We start from the raw sequence: 27,255 nt of genomic DNA on the forward strand, positions 1-27,255 counted from the left end.
ATACAGCTCTGCTCAGAAAAGACACCTTTACACTGTGTGACTAAATCTTACATACCCCAGAGGCTTGTCTGAGTAAGTGCGCAAGTCCAAATTGACTGAATTCTTCCTACTCACTTAAGCCTGTCGCCTCCAACTCTCCTGCCTCTGAGAATTCAGGACAGCCAGTCATTTTCTCGGTTTCCGTTATGGAGTGAAAAGCTGACTGGAAGGCAGATATTCGCTCTTTTAAAGAATTAACATTTCCATATAACACAGGGCTGCCCTGTTAAATTAAGAGACACAGAGGGTATCAGAAATCAAATTAAATAGTCTCTACATTCTAGGCCTACAACCACTGAATCCAAAACTAAATGTACCAAGGCTCTCTGAAGATCAGGGGCACTAATTGGTGCAGCGAAGCCCCCTCCCGCGAACCACACACTCTCAGTCTGGATATTCAGTGTGCTGCCGTCACCTTACTTTCGCCTCTGCTCCCCTTCATTTCTAACCTGAACAAAGAGGAATTGCTGCATGGGATGTACAGAGGTGTGGGCTTAGGCTGACCAGTACTGATACTAGGTCCACGGACCAGACAAGGCAAGCCTGGAGTAGGTGGAAAGGGCTTTCAAATTATTTGGGGGCTAAACCGATCTTTAAAAGGCTTCTTTCTGGGGGGCTTATGTTAGAGTCCATAACCTGAGACAGCCTCAGTGAATCAATTCTGAAAAGCACAAACATGTTTGAGAGAAGCTCGTCTTAAGAGAGCACATGGAGACCAGGAGCAAGTATTGAATCCTGGAGAGAAGGCGAGCAAGGAGGGCCAGCGAGAACCAGCCTATGTGGAAATCTTACCTAAGGTTTGCTAAAAACAATCCACAGAAAGTCATCTGCCGAACCTTGGTCTCAGGAGGTCTCAGCGCAGCTCGTTCCATTGCTCACTTCCATCTACACACCCGCTTGCCAGGAAGCCAGGACACACACACGTTCCCTGGTAGCTCAGATGACCACCCTCATACTTAGCTTGTCTCCTTTGGCTCTGCCCAATTGAATTTTCCTGACTTCATGGGACCTTACTTCCTTAGAGCTAAAAGCCAGCCATTCACTAAAACTATAAAGCCAAACAGTAAGATGGGCTAAGCACAGAAGTCCTCTGGTAACGCTGCTAATAGGGTTTCAGCCACAAAGTCATCAAATGAAATTGACAAATGCTGGGATAGAGCTGCCAGATAAACCCAAGTGACACAGACTGAGAGTTCTGTTTACCCATAAAATATATACACTTTCACAAAGCATACTCTGCTACATAATAACAGAACATTCTAAATTCAAATATGGTTGATGACGTAAACCCTTATGACGTAACATTCATAAAAAGCTGGTGGTCAACTCTTTATCTATCTGAGCTACGGAGAAAGAAAGGAGCTATCCCAAAGTCATACAATTTGAAATGCTGCTTAAAACAAATTACATATTCCCAAGTCAAAACTGTTTCCTCTTTATTTCCTGATGGAAAATGAGACTATACAAGGTAACTGAAACTTTCAGAAGGCGCTCTAGTTTTGATTTTTGTCTTACAAATGGTGTCAGTCAGTCAACAACATTCCATCCAGATACTGGAAACTGTTCCAGTGGCTCAGGATAAGGGGAGAAATGACGAGCAAATTCCTGAAAACATACTAACATAGTTTCAGGTACAAGAGGTACTACTGAGAAGATGTGAAGGAATGTGATTCAGGTACCTAAAAGTGCCACTTCAGCTTGAAACAGAACAGCACACTACCTGAACTAACTTTTGAGTTGAAAACAAGACAGTGAGCAAGTGGTAGGTTAAGGGAGATACGGCAGGAGGCAGGCACAACAGCAAAGGCCCTGAAATGGAACCAGGATGCAGCTGGGAAAAGGCAAGTGTGCCCGGGGACTGGAAGATGGGGAGATGAGGATAATGGAGGGCACGGATCAGATCAGGGAGGGGTTTGAGTTTCATTCAATTTCCCAAGAAACAGAAATTAAGACAACAATCCCATTTACAAATGCATCACAAAGAAAAAAATACCTACACATAAATTCAACCAAGGAGGTGAATGACCTGTTCTCTTAAAACTGTAAGAAATTAGTCAAAGAAAAGACATAAATAAATGGAAAGATATGCTGTGCTCATGAACTGGAAGAATATTATTAAAATGTCCATACTACCAAAGCAAGCTATAGGTTCAATGCAACCTCTATCAAAATGACAATGGTATTTACCACAGAAGAACAAATAATCCTAAAATTTGTATGGAACCACACCAAAAAGCAAAGCAATCTTGAGAAAGAACAAAGTTGAATCACACTTCCTGATTTCAAGCTACAATATAAAGCTACAGTAACAAATACAGTATGGTACATAGGCACAGACACAGATATATAGATCAATGGAACAGAAAAGAGAGCCCAGAAGTAAATACACACATATGGTCAACTAAATTATGACAAAGGAGCCAAGAATATATAGTGAGGAAAAGACAGTCTCTTCAATACAGAGTACTGGGAAAACTGGACAGCTGCATACAGAAGAATGAAACTGGTCCACTATCTTACACTGTACACAAAAATTAACTCAAAATGGATCAAAGACATGAATGTTAAGACCCAAAACCATAAAGCTGCTAGAAGAAAATAGGCAGTATAAGCTCCTTGACGGTAGTCTTGGAGATGATTTTTTTATTTGACACCAAAAGCAAAGGCAACAAATGCAAAAATAAACAAGTGAGATTATATCAAACTAAAAAGCTTCCGCCCAGCACAGAACACCATCGACAAAATGAAAAGGCAACCTACAGAATGGGAGAAAATATTTGCAAATGATGTATCTGATAAGGGGTTGATATTCAAAACATATAAAGAACTCAACAACTCAGTAGCAAAAAAACAATCTGATTGAAAAATGGGCATAAGACCTGAAGACATTTTCCCAAAGACATACAGATGGCCAACACGTACATGAAAAGGTGGTCAACATCACTAATCAGCAAGAGAATGCAAATAAACAATGAGATCTCAACTCACAGCTGTTAGAATGGCTAGTTATTAAAAAGACAGGAAATACCAAGTGTTGTCAAGGATGTGGAAAAAAGGGAACCTTTGAGCACTTCTGGGGGAATGTAAATTGGTACAGCCACTATGGAAAACAGTATGGAGGTTCCTCAAAAAAATTAAAAATACAACTATCATATGATCTAGCAGTTGCACTTTTGGGTATTTATCCAAATAAAACAGTAATCTGAGTATATATACCCTCCCCTATGCTTCTTGCAGCATTACTTACAATAGCCAAGATATGGAAATAACCCAAGTGTTCATTGATAGATGAATAAAGAAAATGTGAGATTTTATACACACACACAGTATTTTTCAGCCATAAAAAAGGTAAAAGATCTTCCCATGTACAACAACATGGATGGACCTTGCGGGCATTATGTTAAGTGGAATAAGTCAGACAGAGAAAAACAAATACCATTATGATCTCACTCATGTGTGAGATAAAAAAACAAACAAAAAACTGAGCTCATGGATTCAGAGATTGGTGGTTACCAGGGAAGAGGATGGACAAAGTGGGTGAAGGGGTCAAAAGGTAAAACATCCAGTTATAGAAAATAAATAAGTCATGGGGATATAATGTACAGCATGGTGACTATAGTTAGTAAATCTGTACTGCATATTTGAAAGTTGCTAGGAGAGATCTTAAAAGTGCTTATCACAAAAAAAGTTTTGTAGAAAACAAAACAGCAGTATACTCAGACACTGAGAAGTGGGGGAGGGGTTGGGGTGGGAGGAATAAAGAGGCATAAAAATTCTCAATCTAACATAGGTTGGTCACAGGGATAGTAGTAAAGCATGGAGAATACAGTTAATGATTCTGTAACGTCTTCCTACGTTGACAGATAGTAACTGTACTAGAGGAGGGAGGATTTAATAATATGGGTAAGTGCTGAATCTCTGTGTTGCACACCTAAAAATAAACAAAAAAAAACTTATGTTCACACAAAAATCCATAAAAAACCCACTGAGATTTTAAATATATAATCTGTTCTTCTGACCTGTACGTGTCTCCTTATACCAACAGTACACTATTTTGCTTTATATTAAGTTTTGAAATCAGGTAGTTCCAACTTTGTTCTTTTTCAAAACCATTTTGATTGTCCAGCTCTTACATTAGCTCTTTCAAATTACCACGCAATTTATAGAAACAGTAGGTCAATTTCTACCAAAAATCCTCCTTGGATTTCGATTGAAATTGTACTGAATCTATAAAACAATACCTTAACTTTGCTGAGGGCTATGATCTATTAATATGGTACATCTCCATTTATTCAGGTCTTTAATTTTTCAGCAATATTTTATGGTTATTAGTACACAGATATTGCAAGTATTTTCTTAAATTGATCCCAAGGTATTTCATACTTTTATGTCATGATATTGCTGGTTTTCTTTTTAAGATTTCAATTTCCAATTGTTTCTTGCTAATGTCTAAATACAATTGATTTGTATATATTGATCATGTATCTTCAAATCCTGATAAACTCAGTTTTTAGTTCTATTAACTTTTTTGTAAACTAGGAATTTCTGCATATATAATCATGTCATATGCAAATAGTTTTATCTCTTCCTTTCCAAAAAAAAAAAAAAAAAGAAAAGAAGAAAAGAAGTCTTGTAAGTAAGTATGGTAAAGGATGTTAACTAGACCTATTGTGATCACTTTGGAACACATACAAATATTGAACCATCATGCTGTACACCTAAAATTAATTTATATGTCAATTACACCTCAATTGAAAAAATAAAGCACCAGTGTATGCATGTTATAACAGATAGGGGGGTAAATACCGAAAGTACCTCTACAAAAATTGAAAAATGAAAGCCTTGGAAAAATAGATGCAAGAAGACAGCTACATACTGATAGTTTTTAGAAATAAACTCCATAGTACTAATTGATTCTTTAAACTATGTGCATATATTTTCATTTATATAAACTTTGTAAACTTTTAAAAAAGTATCTCCAAGAAAATTTTGTACTGTTGGAACATAGAACCTAGACTGAGTAAGGCACAAGAGAGGGCATAAGGTAAATAGTAGAGAATGAAAATGTGGCAAGATCAATAGTTGGGAAGTTTCAATGGGATGAGAGAACTGTGAAGTAGACTGAAAGGATGAATACGGATAAGGGAGTGAGATGGTTGAAATAAAGATTTCAAAGGCAGCCCACCAGCATGTGACATGTTATACAGACGGCAGAGAGTAAGATCATTGGTGATAGAGACATCAGGGACCTGGTAATGCCAGGATGTTGAATGGATCGTCCATGTCGTTGACAGAATATTAAAGCATGAAAACAAGACTAGTGGAGGAAAGATGGAGAGCCATTTCCCTTCAACTTTCTTCTAAAACAGAGGAAGGCGGAAAAAAAGGTAAGGAGTGAATTACAAGAAAAACAAAATGTTCAGCTAGTGTATTCCCAAAACATTGCGATAAGTTAGAACATTTCACTGTTTCAAATTATTTTGTTCACATATCCAGTGACTTTGCAGAGCAAGGAAAGAGCAGGTGGGGTGGGAATAATTGAAAGAACAACCAAGGGCATTTGCAGTGGAGGCAAATCTCAAAAGGTCCACAGACAGCACTGACTTGGTCACGAAAACTGCTCGAGTTAAAACCCCCTACTTTTTAACAATGCTAGATCCTAAAACTATATATTCAAGCAATTTTTTAAAATACATATAGTCATTAAGGTATGTGTGGGGGTTGGTTTATGTACATCTTTAAGAAAAAAAATGATAGAAAATATCAACAGGAGATATGGAATATCAGCAAAAACTGACTCAGTGCAGAGAAAGCTGGAACTGCCAGGGACTCCTGAGGGCATTCTGACTACAGGAGATGCAGGGACCTGCTGAAGACCCCCAAAAAGGCTTAGGGAATCAAAAGCATCTGGCATTTCTGAAACTCGGGTGAAAGGCAGGACTCGGAACAGTAACAACACTGAAACTGTGTCAGTAGCATTTGAACCCAGATCTCTCCACAAATAAAAGCCTTTACATTTTGGAGAGAATAGAGATTTAAGACTCCACGACAGCTTAGGATGGGAGGCCCTGTACTGAAAACAGCATCCAAGTCTTCCCAAAGAACAGTGAGCCTCCCAGCCCTTTTCCACATCTGGTTTCTAGAGTTCTAGGGCTCAGGTCTAGGCCCCCAGGAATTCCTCCCAGAGAAAACAGATCTGCCAAAGAGCAAAAGACCCACAGGATTCTGCCATTTGCAAGTTCTTCCAATGAAAAAGTGGCCCTGATGTCCTACACAGAAACCCACTCACCAACAAACCCAGGCCATGCCCATGGTGCCCTCAGTCAGTTTTGAAAGTGCCTCACTTTTAAATATGAACGGTCAAGGATTGCCAGGCATCTGAACAAAGATTTAAGCATGAGATAGAACCTAAAATAATCAGGGAGCAAAATGGAACCTGAAGGAAAAGAGGCCCTGAGAGGAGGGAGGACATGTCAACCAACAATAATGTCCTCAGCCATCCACAGTGAAAGCTATTCCACCACGAAATTTTTGTAACACCAGAAACAGAGCTTCAGAATGAAAACAGGCTACACAAAGAGCACGGAACGGAAGTATGCGCTGAATGAATGAAGAGGATTCTTGAGCTCTGTAAGCCTAAATGGAGCAATATCTTCGAAATTTTGATGGAAATAAGTCCAACCTATATTTCTATACTAAGACAAATCATAACTCAAATGTGCTGGTAGGATAAAATGTCAGATATGCAGGGGCTCCAGAAAAATTAGGTAGTAAACCATGAACAGAGAAAGATATGAAGTCAAGGAAACAGGGAACCATATGGGACAGGAAAAGGGAATTACCAAGGATAGTGAAACAAGTCACAAAGGGACAGGTGTCCAGCAAATTTAGGTGGCAACCAAGCCAACAGGAGGAAGAGGTCAGAGGACACAAGGAAAAAGAAATGAAATCCTATCAACGAACTCCTCAAATTGTTATGTTAAAACCCATGGATCTATCTTGTAATTTGAGAGTATATTTTGTATGAACTGGTCATTTGGAAAATACTGGTTCACTCAGTTATGCAATCTTCTAAATGTTGACACATTTCATTATGCATCATCAAAACATCTCACAGTAGTGAATGCAAGTTTCCTCAAATTCTAATTTTCTCTTGGAGATATTTCAGTTTTTCCTTGAAGTGGCAGGTTCATTGTTCATTTTTGAGAAAATATCAGCCACGTTCCTAAGTCTGATGCACCATGATGTCAGTCACTCCTTCAAATAAAAATGATGTTCTATCAAAAAAAATGAACTCATCTTGCAGCTCAAACAATCACACATGTGATTTTTTTTTTAGAAACATAACACCATACTTTGGTATGGGCTTTGGAAATGCCCTGACACATACTGCCCATTTCATCCCACATAATACTCAAGGATTGAAAACCAACAAAATTTACAGTTTTTATTGCCTCATCAGGGATGTTAAGTGAAACCGGCATTAGTTACTTTCTGTGACTGATGTGTGACGATGAATAAAATGACAGTTTCGTGCCGTTTCACCCACTGTTGCTTTTATACCACAAGTACAAATGTCAATGCAGTGAAAGAGGGAAAATAACATCTTAGCGCTATTACAAAACATAGTTTCAACCTCATGGACCTCCTGAATGCGACTCAGCAATCTCCAGGGACCTGCAGATTATCTGTGAGAACCACTGCACTGCCCTGGTACAGTCTCATGCATAAATAGTGTCTAAAACTGCAAATAAAGATGTGGCACACAAGTGTAGTTTAAAATAGGAAGGCCAATATCAAGAGCCAAAAATAGCTGTCCTTCATGAAGGGTAAGCTGGGGACTGTCTTTCAAAGTAAGTCTTGTATTATATTACTTGACTTTTTGAGAACATGTATTATTCTGATAAAAATCTGCAAAAATACCTAAATACTTCCCCATCAGCAGACAAATAATTTGCTCCCTTTCACAAGATTATCCCAAATACATTTTTGTTCTGGTTGCCTCTACAGGCCAACACATAGTAGTCACAAAAAAATTAGGCATTTAGAAACAAGATATAAAAGGTTGGAAAACACTGCCTCACCTCATTATAGAAAGATAGACATCAACTAAGAAAAAAATTTGCAAAATAAAATATAAAGCTCCTCTAGAAAGCCATTTCTATCCAGGACCTCAGTACCACCATTTATACTAGCTGCACACAGTGTAATTAATACACAGAGAATATACTCTCCCTCCAGATCCAAAACAGAAATGCACCGGGCAGAAACACTGTTCAAAAGTTTTGTAAGAGCAAAACATCTCCCTGGAAGAATTCATGATAGAACTTAGAAGAATACCATACCTGAAAAGGGGAATTCTGTGCCAAAGGAGATTTCTCTGCATTCTTTAAATTCCGCTGCTGAGCAATGAAACGAATAAGATGGTTTGTTTCAGGAGAGCCCCGAGCACCAACTGCAGAACGTCGTCTGGATTTTTTAAGGTAGGATGATGACTTTCCTATAATGAAAACTCTCTTTTAAGTTGGAAGAAAACAAGACAACCATCAATAATTGTGTCCCAAGTACTTGTGATGTACCAGCCTGAGAGGGATTTATTCTGTGTGCCAGCAACAGTGCCTGGCACAGAGAAGGCAAATGGTTGTAGAATGAATGCATGAACAAATTTTAATTAATAGTTCTCATTTTCATTTATTTCCTACACACAGCGGTGGGTAATGATTTGCTTTGTACTAAGAATTTCTCTTTTTCTGAATTAGTCAGCCTTATCCCCAAGGATGGAAAAGCAAGATCTCCACCTCGGCACATGTCCTCTGGTGTTCTCGGTTCAATAACTTTGCTTCTCTCATCTATCTACCTTCCCCACGGCTACCTGAAATTCTGGCCTTACACCTAAGCACACAAATAAAGCTAGCTTTTTAAAGGTTTCAGAGTAATATTCTTGAGGTGGGAACACAGAATGGCATGCCACTTTTGTTCTTGTACCAATCTTGCATTACCTTAAGTCCCTCACTACCCTCCATTCTAAATGTGGTTCTCTAATGCCATTCCTTTATTTCTTTTTTCTTCATCTAAAGCAGACTTCCCAGGTGAATTTCATTTCTACTCCTTGAAAGAGATTAGCCATTGATTCAATTTTGTTTGTGATTTTGAAAGAGGCATGTGTCTTATTATCTAAATTGCTCAAGTTTCTCTTATTTTTGCCATAAACAAAAAATTAGTAAATATACTTATTTATAGTATACACCCTCCTGTATTCCATGCGTCAGGTCCAAAAGTGACTCACATATACATTCTTCAGTTTGGGCACTGAGCACAGCTAAGACTTAGGAACATTATCAGGCTGGGAGGTCCTAGGAGCCTGGTATCCTGCTAAGCTCTGCGCACCGTGCGTGTGCACAGAAGTCTCCATGACAAAGCAGGTTTGAAGAGTCAATCAACTTAGATAAGTAAAGGAATGAGACAGGGTACAGGAACAAAACTGAGTTATATTAAAGTTATTTTTAAACTTTAAAAGCATTGCAACAGAGTGATAACTTCTCTTACCTGAAGGGTTCTTAACAAAGCTTTCAGGTGTAATTCCCAATTGCTCTACAGTTATTGTGTCAAAGTTCAAAGGTGTCTTAAAAGTATGTGGTGCACAACCATTAGGAGTCACTTCTGCATCCTTCTGAGGAGTCACAAGCTTCCCATTTCCCAAAATGAAAGAGGCATTTTCTGAAACAGACATGTCGTGGGGCTAAACATCATTATGAAGACAAATACCTAAAGCTTAAATTGCGTAAGAAGGCAAGAGATCACTACATACCAGCATTGTTAACAGCAGACTCCTCGGTTTCAGGAGGTTCGGTGTCTTTTGAATTGGTATCCATCTAAAAAAAGAGTAGGAAAAAAGAAAATGAACCCCATCCCCAAGATTACTGTGATTTTATCAAGATCCTCATTCAAGACTTACCGCTAATACAATCTACACTGGCATGAAAATAGATGCCAAGAAATCACGTTTGGAGCTCCAATTAAAGACAGAAATGCTGTTCGGAATGAAACGGCACACCCCATACTTTAGGCCGTGGCTTTTCAACCTTAGCGAATATCAGAGTATCTGGCAGCTGGTTCTGGATTCCCAGGAATTCTAATTCAGTGGGTTGCGCTGGGCCCCAGGAACCTGCATTTGAGCTCGTTCAGGTCACAGGAGGACCACCAGCCTCCGGGCAAGGTAAAGAACACGCTTCTGAGAAACGCGCCCAAGGAGCAGCGCGCTGTGCCAGACCCGAAACCAAGCCAGGGCGCTTCCCCGCCTCTCACTCCGCAGCCGCCTCCCCTCCCGCCGGGTTTTTCTGGAACCTCAGCCGCCGATGAGGGTCTTGGTTGTCGTGCTTCCTCGACTCCAGTTCCGAAGGGAAAGCAACTGCTGGCCGCCCGGTAGCCTCCTGGACCCCGACCGCTTACCGCTCGTGCACCTCCTCGCCGCCCGCCGCCGGATTCAAACAGCAGGCCCCGCCTCCTCGTCGTTACTCTGAGAATCCCGACGCCGCCGTCATCCGCACGTGTCGGCGCGCGCCCCGAGCTCGCTCAGGCTTCCAACCCCGCCGTCCCAGGAAGAGCAGTGGCTCGGCGAGCTCGCAGAGAAACCGCCGCTCGTTGCGGGTGGCGCACTGAGCGGAAAGACCAGCAGCTCTCTTGGGCTCCGGGGAACTACGTTCTGCGAGAGTCTCGCGGAGGAACCCTTTTGTTAGTATTTTAGCTATGTCTCCGACCCTTCGATTGGATGCTGCAAACTTCGAAAAGAATCATTGGACCAATCCTAACAGAACGACCGACTGGCTCCCACCCAATCAGCCAGTCCCAGCGGCAGCCGTTTCCTCTGCAGGGAGGCAAGTGGGAGAGGTCACTGTGAGGAGGTCCTGACTGGAGAAGGTCCCTCCCAGCGCTCCACCTCCTTCCATCAAATCCCGCCTTCGTATGCAAATGAGTTCTAGCTGGTGTCGGGTTTGCGCCTGCTCAGTAAGGCTTTGAGCCGCAGCTCGCCTTCAGGTTCTGCTCTGATTGGCTGATAAGCCCTTCCCGTCGGCTAGACTGCAGACTCCTTCCCTCCCTCCACCTGGGCTGGGTTAGTAGGAGCCCACCCAGTGCAGGACGGTGATTGGCTGAGCTCTAGCCGGCGCTGTCGGTTGATTGGTGGAACTTGGAATCACTCTGTGAGTGGTGGGGGAAGGGCCTCAGGCCGGCTGAGGAGCCCAGGGGCGGGGTGGGAAAGAGGGCCGGCCAACCCTGGGGTGTGGAACGGAGACTGTGTGTGTGTGTGCGTGTGAGTGTGTGTTTAAGTGTAAAAGAAGGAAGGTGGCGAAGGGAGGAGAGTCCGAGTGGGTGGAGGGAGGGGAAGGGAAGCAGAAGAAAAAGGTGGGAGGAGAGCCAGGTGGAAGGGTGGCGACTCACTCAGGACCCGGTGGGGGCAGCGCGATGAGGCGGGTGACCCTGTTCCTTAACGGCAGCCCCAAGAACGGAAAGGTAAGGGGGTCGGGAGGAGGCCAGGCGAGCGCGGCTGCGGGGGTCGCGGGCAGCGGAGTGCGGAGCGGGCTCGCAGGCAGAGGCTGAAGTTGGAGAGAAGGGCTGGGAGGTGGGCGTGCGCCTGGGTGGGGGGCGTCCGGGAGGCGAACGGACTGTCCCCGCGGCCTCCTCCCAGCCCGCGCGCGGGCTTTTAGCCCGAGCCTGCCCTTGGCCGCCCTAGCTGCTCCGGGGTCCAGTGCAGATCAGCCTGTGCTTCATGGTTCCCCAGCCAGGTGTAGGTCCCGGAGAACCGAGGACTCGGAGGGCCCGGGGAGGGCCGCTCTCACCTGAGCCCTTGGCGTTGCTGTCCCTCTTGCCCCCACTCCCGAGATCCCTTCGCCCCCACCCCTGGCTTTAGAAGGCGCTGGTTTCCACCTTCGTGCTGAGTAATGATCTCCAGAAAGTGGTGCTAACAACTCAGGCATGTAAGGTTGACCAGCAAAAAAGGACAGAACTGTTTTATCAGTGGATAAGTAAAGTATACTTCCATCCTAGAAGGAATAGAGGATTGAAAATTGGGAACATTTTATTGATGCCCCCCATTTTTCTTATAGGCGCCCCCAGCCCCACCGCCGCTAAACTTCTATACTCACTTTATTATTTCGATTTTAGTTCCTTAGAGGACTGTGACAATAGACCAAAATGGAATGCTTAGTCCTTGCAGTGTTAGGCCTTTGTTGAGGGTGTGGTCTTAAATATTTTTCCGAAGCTGGAGCAAGCCCAAATGAATCCTATTTCTTCTCAGTCTCTTGCCCCGCCCATGAAAGTTTTTTGGCCTCTTTGGAAAATTTGACTGTTCCAGGCAGACATTTGTGGTGTGGTTAAGTGACATCTAGAAGTAACTAAGGCTTAGAGTCTAAGGTAAAGATAAAGTGCCCTCACTGTATTATTTGCCAGAATGCTTTGTTTCCTACATTTTTGGAAACATTGTAAATTTTTAAAGAGCCATTGTGCCATGGCGTAAAAACATGGTTTTCCAAATACTCTGCAATTTTGAGCAAACATGCTCTAAAAATTTGAACCACAGTGTAGTTTGTTGATTCTAGTTTTATGTTCTTCTTGTCTGAGAGATTGAATACTCTTAGAAAAACAACTGGTGTATATTTCAAGTTCTTGAATTTTCATAAATGCTACTTCAAAATATGCTTCACAGCGTTTACATTGTTTCTGACCATTGATTTAACTTTTTCTAAACCTGTTTTGTCTGTTGTTAGCTACTACTACTAATTTAAAACTTATATTGTTACTGGAAGAAAAAATTAGTATATCCAAAGTCACGACTGTAAAATGTTCTCAGAAACAGACCTCTGACCTTTTTTATCCAACTTCTGTGCTGTGTTACTCCATGAAAGACAAGATGTTTAGACATTAAATATTTAACTGAGCTCTAAATCTCTTTGAAAACCACTGAATTTTGCTCTTGCCAAAGACTGACTGTGTTAGTCTTACCATATTGTTTTTGATAAGGTGTTTTGTGGTTTCTTTTTTAAGCTATCTGCTTTTAACTAGGTTAGGTTTTGGGGTTTAAATTTTATTTATTTTAAAATTGGTTTGATAGAGAACCTCAGAAGATTGGAAAAGACACATCTCAAATAAAACTGTTTATGTAACAAAGATCATAAAAACCCAAACTGGAGAATATTAGTATGATTCTGTATTAAAAATAAGTCATGCCATAAGCCTGACTACTCAACTGGAACACATTCTGTGCCAAAGTTGTCAGTGTTTCCTCTGCTCTCCCTCCCGCTGATTAAAAACATATTCTAATTACTCCTGTTTGATGGCAGAGAGAATAATACATAACAGCCTGCATTTTTCCTATAAATAAAGTGATTGTATTTAGCCAAGATCGGCAGGGCCATGACATGATGTCCATGAAGAGCATGCTGAAACAAAGCACCACTATGGAATAGTTTGATTGCCCATCCACCAGTTGGAACATCTGTGTCACTTGCATTATCTCCTATTTACCGAGCTTCTGTTTTTGTTTCCTGATCAGAAAAGTAATGCTTGTGTTTTTAAATTAGTTTCCCTCCTATAAGCTTGTTCGGTGGTGGCCAGACTGGGCTGTATAACCTGCGGTTCAGGAGGCACAGTCCTGCAGGGGCTACAGCTTCTACTTAACATGACTGTGCTGTGTGCTGAGTGGACACAACATTCTGATGTTGGAGAGGGCTGTGCACTCTCTGCCACACTGCCTTCCAGCGTGCGGTGGGTGCCACAGAGGGTATGCAAGAGGAACCAATGGAGTTTAAGAAGAAATGTATCTTTTATTTATATTTTAACTGTAGATACACAATAATATTAAAACTTGATTTTTCACAGCCTGTAAAGACAGTTGCTTTTAGTCTCAAGTCTTCTGAGAGAAGGGAGTGCATTTGCTTGTGAAAGGTTGATAGTGGCTTCACTGGTTGGTCACTGTGGCATTCTGTGATGTATTGAAGCACACAGTGCCAGGTTAATATTTGTGTCACTCGGTTTTAACTAAATTCACCCACACCAACTTGCCAAGTGGCTTTAAAAGATTCCTTCAAAGAAGCTGCAGATTGAAGACAATATATTAATCATACAACCACAAGAAAGCAGTGAGAAAATGGCAGAGCTGCCACTCCTATATAAACTATGAGATGATTAAAAAAAAGTGCCTTTCTTTGAGTCTGAGAAGTCAAAAACTGCCAGATTTTAAAGAAGGGTATTTGAAGTTCTGTTTAATAACTGCTATTACCAATAAACCACTCCCTGTGGTGTACTGTTCTTTGAAATACTAGCCAAATGAGGGGGCGAGGTCCTCCCAATTAGCAAGACATTTAAAAATATTTTCTAGCACATGAAGACAAATTTTCATATTTTTTTCTTTTTCTTTTCCTTCCTTTTTAAAAAAATGTTTAATCTCAATCTTGTATTTGACAGAATTTCACTAAAAAACTTGTAGGGGGATTTTACAGTCTAAAAGTCCTTATATCATTTGGGAAATACTTTTTCTGACAGTGGCATATGATTTATAAATAAGTACCAAATACACAAATGCTTGAGCATATCCCCAAAATGTCTTTCTGGTGAGGTACATAGTCAAAAACATTTGAAGGTCATCTTTCTAAAAAATTGGGATTTTTAATGTAAGTTTTAGGTTTTTTTAATAGCTTCAGAAGAGTGAGTTATGCTTGAACTTTATCCTTACCCCATATGCCTCAGAGTTCCCACTTTTTACCTCGAAGTTCTCTTTTTAAAATTCGTATTAAGGAATTAGTTCGTATTAAGGAATTTGAAATGAGGACCCAGACATCTGAATGTGATGAGTGACTTCTGAGCAACCTTGATGTCCGTTCAAAGTTTTCTGTATATCTTGAACATAAGTTGCTTTTTGAACTTCAGAATATTCAATAACGAGCTAGGCAGTAATGTGCAAGTCATAGGCCTTATTCATTCATTCAGTCAGCACTTTGAATACTGTCTTTCAGGAACCATGCCAGGCACTGCAGATGGTAGAATATAAAATAGATCTGAATTCTGTTCTAATGTTTACTGTCTTGATCCAGGGCATAACTGTTTTCTTCTGGCCTTGATATTAACTCAGAAAAATGTTGTTGTGAAACAATCAAAGTGTCCATCAATAGATGAATGGATAAAGAAGAGATAGTACATATACACAATGAAATATTATTCAGCCATAAAAAAAAATATTGCCATTTTTAAGAACATGGATGGACCTGGAGGGTTTTATGCTAAGTGAAACAAGTCAAGCAGAGAAAAGACAAATATACGATCTCACTTATATGTGGAATCTAAAATAAAACAAAATGAACCCAACAACAGTAGACTCATAAGACACTGAGAAGTGACTGGTGGTTACCATGGGTGAGGGGGAAGGGTGGGTGGGTAAAATAGGTAAAGGGGATAAAGAGGTATAAAATCTCAATCAATAGTTACAGGGATGAAAGTATAGCATAGAGAATATAGTCAATAATTCTGTAACATCTTCTGTGTTGACAGTAACTACACTAGTTGGGGTGAGCATTTAAGAATGTTAAAAAAAAATATGTTGGTGGTGTTAAGAATCCAAATTTGAACCCATTACATTGAATTGAAGAAAGGTGAAAATCTATGTGAACCTTTGCCTGTTGAAAACTAAATATTAATAAGAATCTTGCTCTCAAGTTGAAGCATTGTAAAAATATATTTGACCAATAAAGTAATATGCATAAAAATTAAAAGGAAAATAATGTAATAAACATCAGTAAACCTGCTACACAACCCAAGAAATAGCATATTACCAAAACTTAATGTGCTGACCACTTTTCCTATCTTGCTTCTTCCATAAAATCAGCCAATTTCATCTATTTCTCTTTGTCATGTTTTTATTTCTTCTGAAATAAATAGTTTAACCACATGTGTATGTAAAAGTAAACTATGTTTTTTTGTTGCTTTGTCAGCTTTGGGACATATCATGTCCTAAATTGGTATCATATTTTATGTAGTCTTTTTGGACTTGGATTTTTCATCCAATATAATACTTCTGAGATTCCATGCATAATGTACTACTAAGTGATTAGTCATTTTCACTGCTTTATAATAGACCATTATATAAAAATACTGCCACTATTTATCCATTCTCCTGTCAATGGACATTTGGATTGTGTATTGCTTTATATTTTTCTATTAAATTGACAGTGCTGTCATGAATATTCTTGTCTATGTACCTTGCACACCCTGGGAAACGTTTTTTCTAGGGCCGTGGTCTGCACACTTTAGCATGCACTGGAATTGCCTTGGGGAATTGAGAAAATACACTGCTCAGCCGCACTCTGGATCTTCAGATTCAGTAGATCTGGGATGGGGCTAGGAATTTGAATTTCTTAACATTTTTCCCAGTGATCTAGCTAATACTGCTGGTCTAGGGACCACACTTTGGAGAACCACTGCCCTAGGATATATACATAAATTGTAATAATTGGGTGTTTGGGTATACGAATGTTTAATTTCTCAGAATAATGTCAAATTGTTTTCCACAGTGATTGCAGTCATTTGTATCGCACCAGCATTGCATAAACATTCCCATTGATCCACATCCTCTAAAAACATTTGGTATAGTCACGTTTTAAAAATTTTAGTATTTGCCTTCTTGACCTAGAGTTAGTTATGCAATCTTTATTAGTAAAATACTTTCTATTTTTTAAATGTATTAAACTAAAAGTGTAGGTAGAGTAAATTGAGTTCTACATTTAGTCGTTAATTGTGATTGGTGGCTTGGTTGGGTAAATCAGCTTGCATAAATCCAACAAGTATTACTGATTGTGATTATGTAATAGATATTGTGGACATAGAAGAAAAAAATGTTTCAAATACATGTGCAGATTTTAATTTTTAAATTTGAATAACAGGTTGCAATTTGATGATGTTTAAAGGCAAATTAAATGAAAACTCATTATTCCGCTAGGCACAGTATAACATTTACCTTCCCAATTGGTAGATAGATTTACTTGTCATGGGATCTGAAATTTAGAAAGCTTAAGGTGAAATAAGTGGTGTAAAGGAGTCGTCATATAAGGTAATTGATGTGTGCTTCATTCTAAGTATAGTGCCTAGCTTAAAGTGGATAATCACAGTGACATTGAAACTTCATGCCCATACCGGGAATATAACACGTGTGAAGCAAATGGCCATTGTGAGCATGATTAGTTTATAAATGCTTGGCCTCTCTGTGGACTAAAGTAAGCTTAGTATATAACACTTAGAACTCATATCGGCGATACACAACATTTCCATTGCTGCTTTTTCCCAGTAAAGTTACATTAAGAAAGGTATGTGTGCCAGTCTGAAACTTTCTCACCAACTTAAAATTTTTTCCTTGCGGCTCACATTTATACACCTATTTTTAAATCTGATACTCTGGTTTATATTAATGACAGATTATTAACGTTATAGGTGTGTATTATTTGTTGGTATTAGTATGCTCAAAATGAGTCAAGCTAAAATGATCAAATCGAAAAACAAGTGCTAAAAATGCCCTCCACATGAAATACAAGGATGTTGGCCCAACTTAAAGGCAGTTTTCTAATTTACAGAACTACAAGATTCTTTGCAATAATTTCAGTACTATTTTCTCTCTCATTAGTGACCCTTTGGTTATTTCATTTAAAGGAAATTGTCAGTTGCTAGACTGTCAACTGAAAAAATAATTTTTATTTGTAAATCTAGTATCTAGAGCAATGGAGACCTTAAATTTTAACTTTTCCTCCTTATGGCATAAATAATACAAGCTCATTATAACAAACCTGGAAAAGAAAAAATGCTCCACAAGAAAAATCAACCATAATTCCATTATCCAAGATAGCCACTTTCAGTAGTTTCATGAGTATCACTATAGAATTGCATTTGTACTGTGTACTTTTTTAACTTAGTAACATCAGTGGAAAAGACTTAAGTATAGTGGGGTGTGCCCTATACAAAAAGGGTGCGACCTAGTTCTACACTTTGAAAGCCATGAAAATTTCACCTAATAGTCAAGAAATATTTGTCAGAGGCATACTATATAAATCTGGTGATGAACATTTCAGTGGATTCTTTTTAAACCGGCTGAGGTTATTTCTTGGATGTCGGAGGGAAGGGGGTTCTCACAGCGATGTACTTCTTCGGTGATGCTCATCAGCATTGCCAGGATAATTGGCTGCCTATATTCACAGATTTTTACACATTAAACTTTATCATTAAACCTTTACAATCTAGATAGAAAGTCAGGTTGGGAAATATGTGGTGAAATGATAAATTGTGTTTGATGCTATGCTAGTGCTGACTTAGGTGATAAAGTTAGACTCAATTTAGACCTAGAATGTGCTCCTTAGTAGTTTTACAACCTACAAAAAATGCCTGTTGTGTTCTGATTGCCCTGAGAATTGCAGTCAAATTTGACTTCAATGCAGTAGGCAGGGAAGATTGCAACTATTCAACCCTCCATATGAAACAGCCAACAGGTTCTGAGTTGGACTCATCGCCTTGTTGCTGTGGATTCCCATGTCATGGTTAAGCCTGACAGAATTAAAATAGATCTTTGTTTTTGCTTTATTCCGCTCTTTGAAGCAGCACTGTGCAACATAACTTTCTGGGATGATGGGAATACTCCCTATCTGTGCCGTTTAATATGGACACCAGTGTAGGTGCTGAACATTTGAGATACGGCCAGTGTAACTGATCAACTTTTAACTTCTATTTACTTTTAGTAAGTTAAAACTTAAATAGCCTCATATAGCCAGTGGCTTCCAAATTGGACAGCGCAGCTTTAGAACATGGTGGGTAGCCTATATTTTCATTAGAAAGAACTGACCCACAGGAAGAATTAATCATGTGGAAGTAGGAAAAGCACTTTTAGATGGATTTTTGAAAAAAAAAACATATCAAGTGTTACGCTCTAATATTTAAATGCAGGTGTATGATATAAAGAGAGAAATTTCATTTCCATGCATTTTATGCTTTGGCCGATTGAGGCAGAGAATTGAAAAACGCTGATGGGAGAAAGTTGGTTAACAAGGGGAGGAGGGATAACGTCAGGCGAATAAAGGCATGTAAAGAAATACAGGAAGCACAGATAAATGAGAGAATACTTTAGAAAATTCTTAGTATCTCACAACTGTGTCAAAAAGCCTCACCCTCCCCAGTGGCTCCCAGGCTGCAGGGGTCTCAGCGGCTGCTTTGCTCAGCTTGACACTTTAGCTGCTTCCTTCTTCTGTCTGTTTTCTCTCTGCATGCCTCTGCCTTAACACAACCCCATTTACTCTACATAATGCCTGTGTACTCTCTTCTCCCAAGACCGTGCGTGTATCTGCAGGAGCGGTTAGAATTCCAGGCTCTATTACACAGGGGAAACATGATGGAAAATAATGGGCACACAGTTTATTCAGGCTTCAGTCCTTTATGGCATGTCTGCCCTGTGCAGGACACTGTGCCAAGGGCTTTGTGTTCAGTTTTTCATCATGGTATAAGTGATGACTCATATGTAACATGAAAGTTCCCATTTTCACCATTTTTAAATATACAGTTCATTGACATAAGTACATAATGTGTGTAACCTCACCACTATTTATTTCCAAAGCTTTTTCATCACTCCAAACAGAAACTACCCATTAAGCAGTAACTCTCCATCCCGCCCCCTGCTCCCCTGCTAACTTTTATCCTACTTTCTGTCTCTACGAATTTGCCTGTTCTAAGTACCTCATGTAAGTGGAATCACAATATTTGTCCTTTTTTGTGACTGGATTATTTCACTTAGCATAATGTTTTTAAGATTCATCCAGGTTGCAGCATGTATCAGAATTGCCTGCCTTTTTTAGGGCTGAAAATATTCCATTGTCTGTGGGTAGACCACATTTTGTTTACACACTGATCTGTCTGTGGGCCCTTGTGCTCATCATTATTTTTAATAATTCACCTAGTTTCCTTTAAATTGTGCTTGCCAAAACCGTTCCCCAAAGTGCCCCAGCTTGCAACACTTCTCTGGCCTTAGCTTTCATGATCCAAGAGAAAGCAGCTGGAATCAGAACTCTGCTGTTGAAAGGTGGCCACTCCCACATTAGCAAAAACCCTGTTATTCCTTTCACTTATTTACATAAAAATCCAGTGCCTACCATACTCCAGTTGCTAGTGAACAAAGGCCCGGCTCCTGTTCCCATTCATGTGGCACCTTTATCCCGTGTCCTGTAGGAAGTCAACTGGCTGTTCCTGCTTCACGTTCAGCTCCTCGTCTACTTTTTATGCATAACTTTCAGAGATCCTGATAATGGTGCAACTGAACAACTCTACTAGTGGGTGCAACTGAACAACTCTATTAGTGGGAACCCATAGTTAAAATTATGACACAAGTAAAAAACTCTCCACATGTAGAGATCCTCAACCCCAACTTAGGCAATTGCATGTATCCTGCACATACATCAGACTCTGCCTGATTTAAAGCAAGATAGATCAATTCATTATAACCCAGCTATTTGCTGTGTTTAGAATGTTAGCTAAAATCCAGCTTTTATGAAATAAGTAGTTATTGAAGAATTAAATGCAGGGGGAAGTTGTCACCTTTCGTGTGGTAGTTGTAGTAAATTACAATAAATAGTAAATCATTCCTATTTTTAAAATCATAAAGGGGTGATGTATAAACATCATAAAGACTTAGTAGGTCTCAGGCACTTAGCTGAGCTCTTACTGTGTATGAACTCATTTTAGCCTCATGATAACCTGATGTAAGTGCAACTGTTTTCTTCATTTCTAGTTAAAGTAACAGAAGCATTAAGAGAAGCACAAAAACTATTTGTCTCAAGCAGAGAGCCAGAAAATGTCAGAATCTCAGGTCAGGTGTAGGTCTGTCTGTCTGCAGAACCAGACAATTTAATATATCTTAAGATTGTAGACTGTTTTTAGTCAGAGATCATTTCCTATTCTTTAGTTTTGGATTCCAGCAATGTTAGGCACCAATATTCAAGTCAAAGGGAAAAAAAGGGGTACTACTAAGAACCTCCTCAAATCTCCTTTTATATGGTAATCTGAGTTTTTTCATCCTTTTGATGGTGTGGTGGTTTATAATTTGTGAGGAAATTCGTATAAGTTGTTCAAATTAATCTGGTGTATTTACAGGTGGTTGCTGTATATGGAACTTTGTCTGATTTGCTTTCTGTGGCCAGCAGTAAACTCGGCATAAAAGCCACCAGTGTGTATAATGGGAAAGGTGGACTGATTGATGATATTGCTTTGATCAGGTAACCATCTTTTTATCAGCCGTCTACAGTGTGTCCTCAGCTTCTTGGTGCTCTGCTGTTTTCCTTAAGCGGTAGTTTAATCACTGTTGACAAAACAGGATTTTGACAAATGATTGCCTAGAACTTGCTCTTTGGAATTTAAATTATTTGGACTTATGGTGTATTGATCAGATAGAAAACTCTCAGTACATTCCAATACACTGATAATCTTTTTGCAGAGGTCATGTATGGCTGTGAGGAATTTCTTTGTGTTACTAGAGATGGATCTATTAAGACGTATTTTTTAATGTTTGAAATCTAATTGATCTCTTTAATTTTATGTGCTCCTGCTTATGGTTCATTTCCTAAGAATGCACTGAATTTTGTAAACATTACAGAGACCTACTTTGGTGAAAACTTGCTAAATAAGATAGAATTTTAAGTAGCATTCATTGAGAAGAAAAGAAATTTCCATACTAGTCTTAAGAAGTTAACTGGCATGGTGAGCAAGTAGAAAAGAAGGTAAACTTAAAAAATAGTAGATTTAAAATCCCAATAAATGAGAATTTTGTAGTTTTTTAGGATTTCCCAGCTTCTTTCAGTTTCTATGGATAATCAAGCTACATTGTTGAATGATTTATATCAATCTAAATTTCTCCTTAAGAAACACAGACTACTTCTAGGAAAAATTCAATGTGTAACTGTTATGTCTTATAGCAAATAAGTTTCTACAACCCAGAAGGTTAACAACTGAAGCTTTCTGAACTATAAAAGATCTACCTGTTAATAATTCATGCTTCACACTACAATCTCTGGTCATTTGGTCGTGGGGTTGGGTGAGATAGGGGAGGAGGACATACACTATAATCTGGAATTTCAAATTATGTGTAATCATTTACATTTGGGGGTATGGTAGGTGTTTACAGCAGAGTTACTTCCAAGAATGTTCATCTTAGATTTAGTAACTGATTTGGGAGAAAGCCCCAGTTATTTATTTAGTATTGTAGAATTAAAGTAAAAAAAGAAGAGTTGACTTTGGCTTTAATCACATCCTTTGAGCATAACTGTACATTTTTCAACTGATAAGAAACTAAATTCACATCATTGGTATAGTGGGTTTGGTTTGGGTTTTGTTTTTTCCGTTTCATAATTACTTTCATATGCAGGATCTTACTTGAATTTAAATCCAAAGACAGATAAGTCAGGGGTTAAGCAAAGCACTGGCAACTTGGACAACTTCTTTGCAAAATAGATTGATAACAAAACCTATCTTCTACATAATTCTAAGAAATAGTTCCTTTAGTCAACACATAATTAATGTGATTTCTGGATTTTGATGGTGGCTTTTTAAATTTGATTTCCCCAGGGATGATGATGTTTTGTTTGTGTGTGAAGGAGAACCATTTATTGGTAAGTGACTTCCTTAAAAGCCAATTTTGTCTGCCAACATAAAAAAAAAAAGTGAAATGGCAAATATTTCACATGGGCTTACTAAGTAAACTTAACATTAAAAAATACCTTGTGGCAGTATTCAGATCTTCATAGCTCTTTCGATTTCTGCATTGGGTGTGTGTGTTAAGGTAAATTTTTAATTTGAATTACACGGTCATATTTTAGTATGGATGTCTCATCTTTTTCATGCCTTTAAAGTGCTCTGGATGTGCACATAGTCATTAAATATGACATGATAGGGCAGTTTTAACTTTAGAAACAACAACTTTGTTTTCGAAACTTTCTCTTTGATAATAGTTGTCAGAATTTCTCTTCAGTGTCATGTTACATTGAGCATGAACGGCTTACCTACGTGGTATCTGACAGTCATTCTCAGTGGTCAAATCAGTCAAAAATGACTTGGTACCAGCACACACACATGCACACATACACACACTACCCTTTGATTTGGAAAAGGGCTTATACAGTGGTGCATCTCAAAAGAGCCTAAGGCTTAAAGAAGTAAATATTCTTAATGACCACCCTAAATATTTAAGTATTTTTTAAGCCATCGTACTAATTGTATTTGGTGAGTGGAGGTAGTTCTCAGAATCATGGCTCAGGCAGTTGCCAACTCAGAAACGCGCTCTCTTCCCTGCCTCTGCCTTAAAACTGTGAGCAGACATCTTTTCTCATCTTCTTTAATCCGTTAGCCTCATAGAGCGGTTGGCAGGCAGTGGTCACTTAACTGCTCATTTCATACATACATGCAAACCACAAAATAAAAAGCGATCAATTTAGTATTTGGTAAGTTTTCATACTCTGCTTATCGATGCCTAGATTATTTTACTTTTGGCCACTGGAAAGCTCTTCAAGTCCTTTACCGTAACCCCGTTAGTCCTTTTAGCCTCCTTACTATCTAGAATAACAAGGTGTTTAAAACTTACACTTCTCCTATCCTAGATCCAGGTTGGTGTTTTTCCCAAGAAGCCAGTATTTCTTTCCATGGAAAATTATCTCAAGACACAGTCTAGGTGCTGTGGGGGGGGGGCTCGCTGCTGCTGGCTCACCAATGTTCCTTGGCTTTTGGTGGACAGAGCTGGAAAAAAACAGCTGGCTAGAGATAAAATTTATATATAATACATTGCATGACACAAAGTTTTATATTACATATAACCTATAGATAGATAAACTATCTCATGGGTTCATGCCAATACTTTGGCTTATAATCAGGATTTTAAGACTTTTCTCTAACTTATGTCTTGCATCTTTGTCTCATTTCTGACACATCAGTGATACGGGTCTTCGGGGACAGAGGGAGTGATACAGTTGTAATGTCACATGATGACTCATTTACTTCATCCTACACAAAGCACACATAAAAGTGTCAGTAACAATCCCAATATGACTATTAAACACAGTTAAACATTTTTTTAGTTATGCTCTTTCCTTTCTTCTATTACATAAAAAATAATTGTTTCTATACTCTCAGAATATTATTTACTGTGCTGTTTCCCTTAAAACTGTCTTAGTTTTCTGCTCCTTCAAGTATATTTAATGCTTACCTCCAAGCATTGATGCCTCCAGAGGTTGAGTGAAACTTGCTCTCTAGTAGACTCTTTATAAGGAAGTTACAGGAAGAAAAATTTTCTCTGACATTTTGCATGTTAATAAGTTTGTGGCTTCTCTACTTGAAAGTCAGTTTGGCTAGATATAAAATCATACATCAAAACTTAACAAGTCGTAAACTTAAATGATGTATAGTTTATTGTATATCAGTTGTACCTCAGTTAAGCTGTTAAAAACATCCTTGGTTCACATCTTCCTTTAAATATCTGAAATATGTCACAACATTTTATTTGTCATAAAGTGTCAATGTCAAAAAATCTGATCTGTCAGAAGTGATTATTTTTCCTAGGTTTCCCAAAGGAAACCTTTAAGTTTCTTAAAGGTTTATTATTATTCTTAATTATTCTCTTTAAGTGTAATATTTCTTAAAGGTTTATTAATATTCTAGGTAAGTAAAATAATTTTAGCAGACTATTTCTGGGTGTTCTAGGTTGATTTTCCCAGGAATGTGGTGGACCCTTTCAATAACATAGTTTCAAACCTTCTTTTTCTTAAATTCAGAAAAGTTGTTTTGAATTCTTAAGTTGGGTTGATTCCTTCCCTTGAGTTGATTTTCTACTTTCCGGCCTCTGATGGATCTACGCTTGTCTGCCGTGTTTGAAATCTGTTGAATCTTTTTCATCTCTCTCTTCATTACTCTTTGATTTTTAAAACTTCCCTGTTTCTCATCTGTTATTTCCCTTTTATAGCGTTATCTGTTTTGTTTATGAACTCTGATATTTCTAATTCCTTCTTGAATTCTCTTGCTTCATTGCTGAATTTTTTTATTCTGGTTTATGTTGTTTTTTTTTCACATACTGCATTATTTACTTCTTTTAGCATGGTTTAGAATATTAAATTACAGTTTTTACCTATTTGGTAAGTGTTTTATTCTGGCACATGTTCATTATCTTTAGGGCCATGATTCTTCTTATTCTTCCAGAAATTTTGCATAGGATTTTCTGTTGCTCATCTTTACTTGAAATTAGTGTTCCTTAACTTGAGAAAGAAGGGCCAATCTTAGGGAAGTTTTTCTAATTTCATGGCTCTACAGTTCCCTTTTTTTCTGTCTTGTTTTTGTGAAGTATTAAAAAATAAGGAAGTCACCTTCTGACATGTTCTGGTTCTGTTGGGCCTTCTTGACTTCCATCTGGACTCCTTTTTCTTTTGTTCCTGTTGCTCTGGTCTGTTCAACTTGCCACTTTTCTGAACATCTTACCTTAACCTCAGTATGGCTTTGTCCTGGGAGGATGCTCTGGCTGGTGATTTTGAGAGTTCATTTCCAGCCTCTTCAGATCTTCCTGTAAACCCCTGGCATTACCCACAGTTGGAGTGGGCATACACCTCCTGCTTTCTTTCTGCTGTTCTCAAATAGACTTGCTGAGCTTTGAAGTGAATATTGTAGATGACTTTGGAATTTGAAGGTTCATCACATACCCTGTGTTTTCTCTCAGCTCCTTCTGTCAGGTGCTGATCCCATGCTGCCCTTCTGTCTGTGAGTGTCGGTGGGAATAGCTTATCACCTAGTTTTATTTTAACTGCTGTATGGTGCGGGCTTCACTGTGATAGTCGCTCTGGCTATGCTTTCATGTGTGTTTGTAATTTTAAGAGTTATGCTTTTGCCCTCTTCCCCAAATCCCCAACTCAGTGTTTGTATTATTTTCTACATGTCATCTCTAGATCCTCAGGCAGACTCTAAACAACCTGAAGGGTTGTCAGGATCTCACACAGACTGGCTGACATTAAACGTTGGAGGGCGGTACTTTACAACCACACGGTAGGTGCGTGCGCGTGTGTGTGTGTGTGCCTGTGTTGGGGGGCCCTACATATGGTTGGTTCTTTCCTTCAGTTTGATGACTGTCTTAGAAGATATTCCAACATTGCTTAAATACACTTTGTGATCTAAAACCATTTTTAGAGGGTTTTTCCTACAAAAAAGGAGTAGACAAATGATTCACGAGTCATTCCAGAGAAAGCATGAAAAGTGTGAACTCAGTGTTTTAAAACATGTTTTTAGATACAGAGTAAGAGACACACAAGTAAAATTAACAATATTCAAATTTATAGAGGCTGCTACTGCTTATATTAAAGGGATAAGAAAAATGTAAGTTAAGATCACCAATATTGTGGCATAATAGCTTGCTAGAAGGGTAGCTTTCTGGTTAAGTTAAAGGAAAGTAAAACAATATTTAAATCAAAGGAAGTGCCAGATTAGAAGGGATTTTGATAAATGGCAACTTACTGCACGTTTTTGTTTCCCAGCATCACTCCTTCCAGGCTATAGCATGCGTCTTTTTGAGAGAGCAGCTGGGATCAAGTATACTCTTGACTTAAAAATATGTTTGTTTATAAAGACAAATGGAGAAATCAATTTTTTTCCCTGAATTCTTAGGAGCACTTTAGTGAACAAAGAACCTGACAGCATGCTGGCCCACATGTTTAAGGACAAAGGTGAGTGCAACACATTGTTTGCACACTTTGTGCGATGTCTTGTAGCTCTATTGACTTTATAACTCCTGTCCTGTGCTTTTTAATGCTATCAATAATTTTTACAAGAGTAAAAACTTACTGGTATATTACACAATTTTTCTTCCATGAATTTCTAACTTTGCTTTTTCGTTTTTTTTTGTGGGGGGGTGGGGGACACTTCATTTTAATGGTTACACAGGTGTCTGGGGAAATAAACAAGATCATAGAGGAGCTTTCTTAATTGACCGAAGTCCTGAGTACTTTGAACCCATTTTGAACTACTTGCGTCACGGACAGCTCATTGTAAATGATGGCATTAATTTATTGGGTGAGTTTTCAATATAATTCCTCCCATTTTTTTAAGTTTGGGATTTTTATTTTGTTTTTCCTTGCTTAGTAATGTAGTATGTTTTTATAAAATGAAAGTATATCTTCTCCATTTACAAAA

The 27,255-nt window shown here is 38.9% G+C and overlaps 2 protein-coding genes across 5 annotated transcripts in view; one reads left to right on the plus strand and one right to left on the minus strand.

Annotated features, from left to right (window-relative positions):
• CDCA2 (cell division cycle associated 2) overlaps positions 1–10,929 on the minus strand; it is a 60,158-nt gene extending 49,229 nt beyond the window's left edge. For 3 of the 4 annotated variants that reach the window (XM_057486503.1, XM_036889054.2, XM_057486432.1), the window contains exons 1-5: positions 10,489–10,929; positions 9,848–9,911; positions 9,586–9,756; positions 8,385–8,539; positions 115–262 (exon numbers count right to left, since the gene is read on the minus strand). In XM_057486503.1, the coding sequence (XP_057342486.1) occupies positions 115–262; positions 8,385–8,539; positions 9,586–9,756; positions 9,848–9,911 (538 nt within the window). In that variant the 5' untranslated portion in view covers positions 10,489–10,929. Of the gene's footprint in view, positions 1–114; positions 263–8,384; positions 8,540–9,585; positions 9,757–9,847; positions 9,912–10,383 lie in introns of all 4 variants that reach the window. The other variant, XM_057486455.1, reaches the window with a different exon arrangement.
• Positions 10,930–11,365: 436 nt separating this feature from the next.
• The window catches only part of KCTD9 (potassium channel tetramerization domain containing 9), a 34,121-nt gene continuing 18,231 nt past the window's right edge, over positions 11,366–27,255 (plus strand). The window contains exons 1-6 of the mRNA XM_036888936.2: positions 11,366–11,547; positions 21,199–21,320; positions 22,666–22,709; positions 26,019–26,115; positions 26,731–26,789; positions 27,007–27,135. Of these exons, the coding sequence (XP_036744831.1) occupies positions 11,500–11,547; positions 21,199–21,320; positions 22,666–22,709; positions 26,019–26,115; positions 26,731–26,789; positions 27,007–27,135 (499 nt within the window). The 5' untranslated portion in view covers positions 11,366–11,499. The remainder of the gene's footprint in view (positions 11,548–21,198; positions 21,321–22,665; positions 22,710–26,018; positions 26,116–26,730; positions 26,790–27,006; positions 27,136–27,255) is intronic.

The sequence above is a fragment of the Manis pentadactyla genome, chromosome 1, assembly GCF_030020395.1.
Source record: "Manis pentadactyla isolate mManPen7 chromosome 1, mManPen7.hap1, whole genome shotgun sequence".
NCBI lineage: Eukaryota > Metazoa > Chordata > Mammalia > Pholidota > Manidae > Manis > Manis pentadactyla.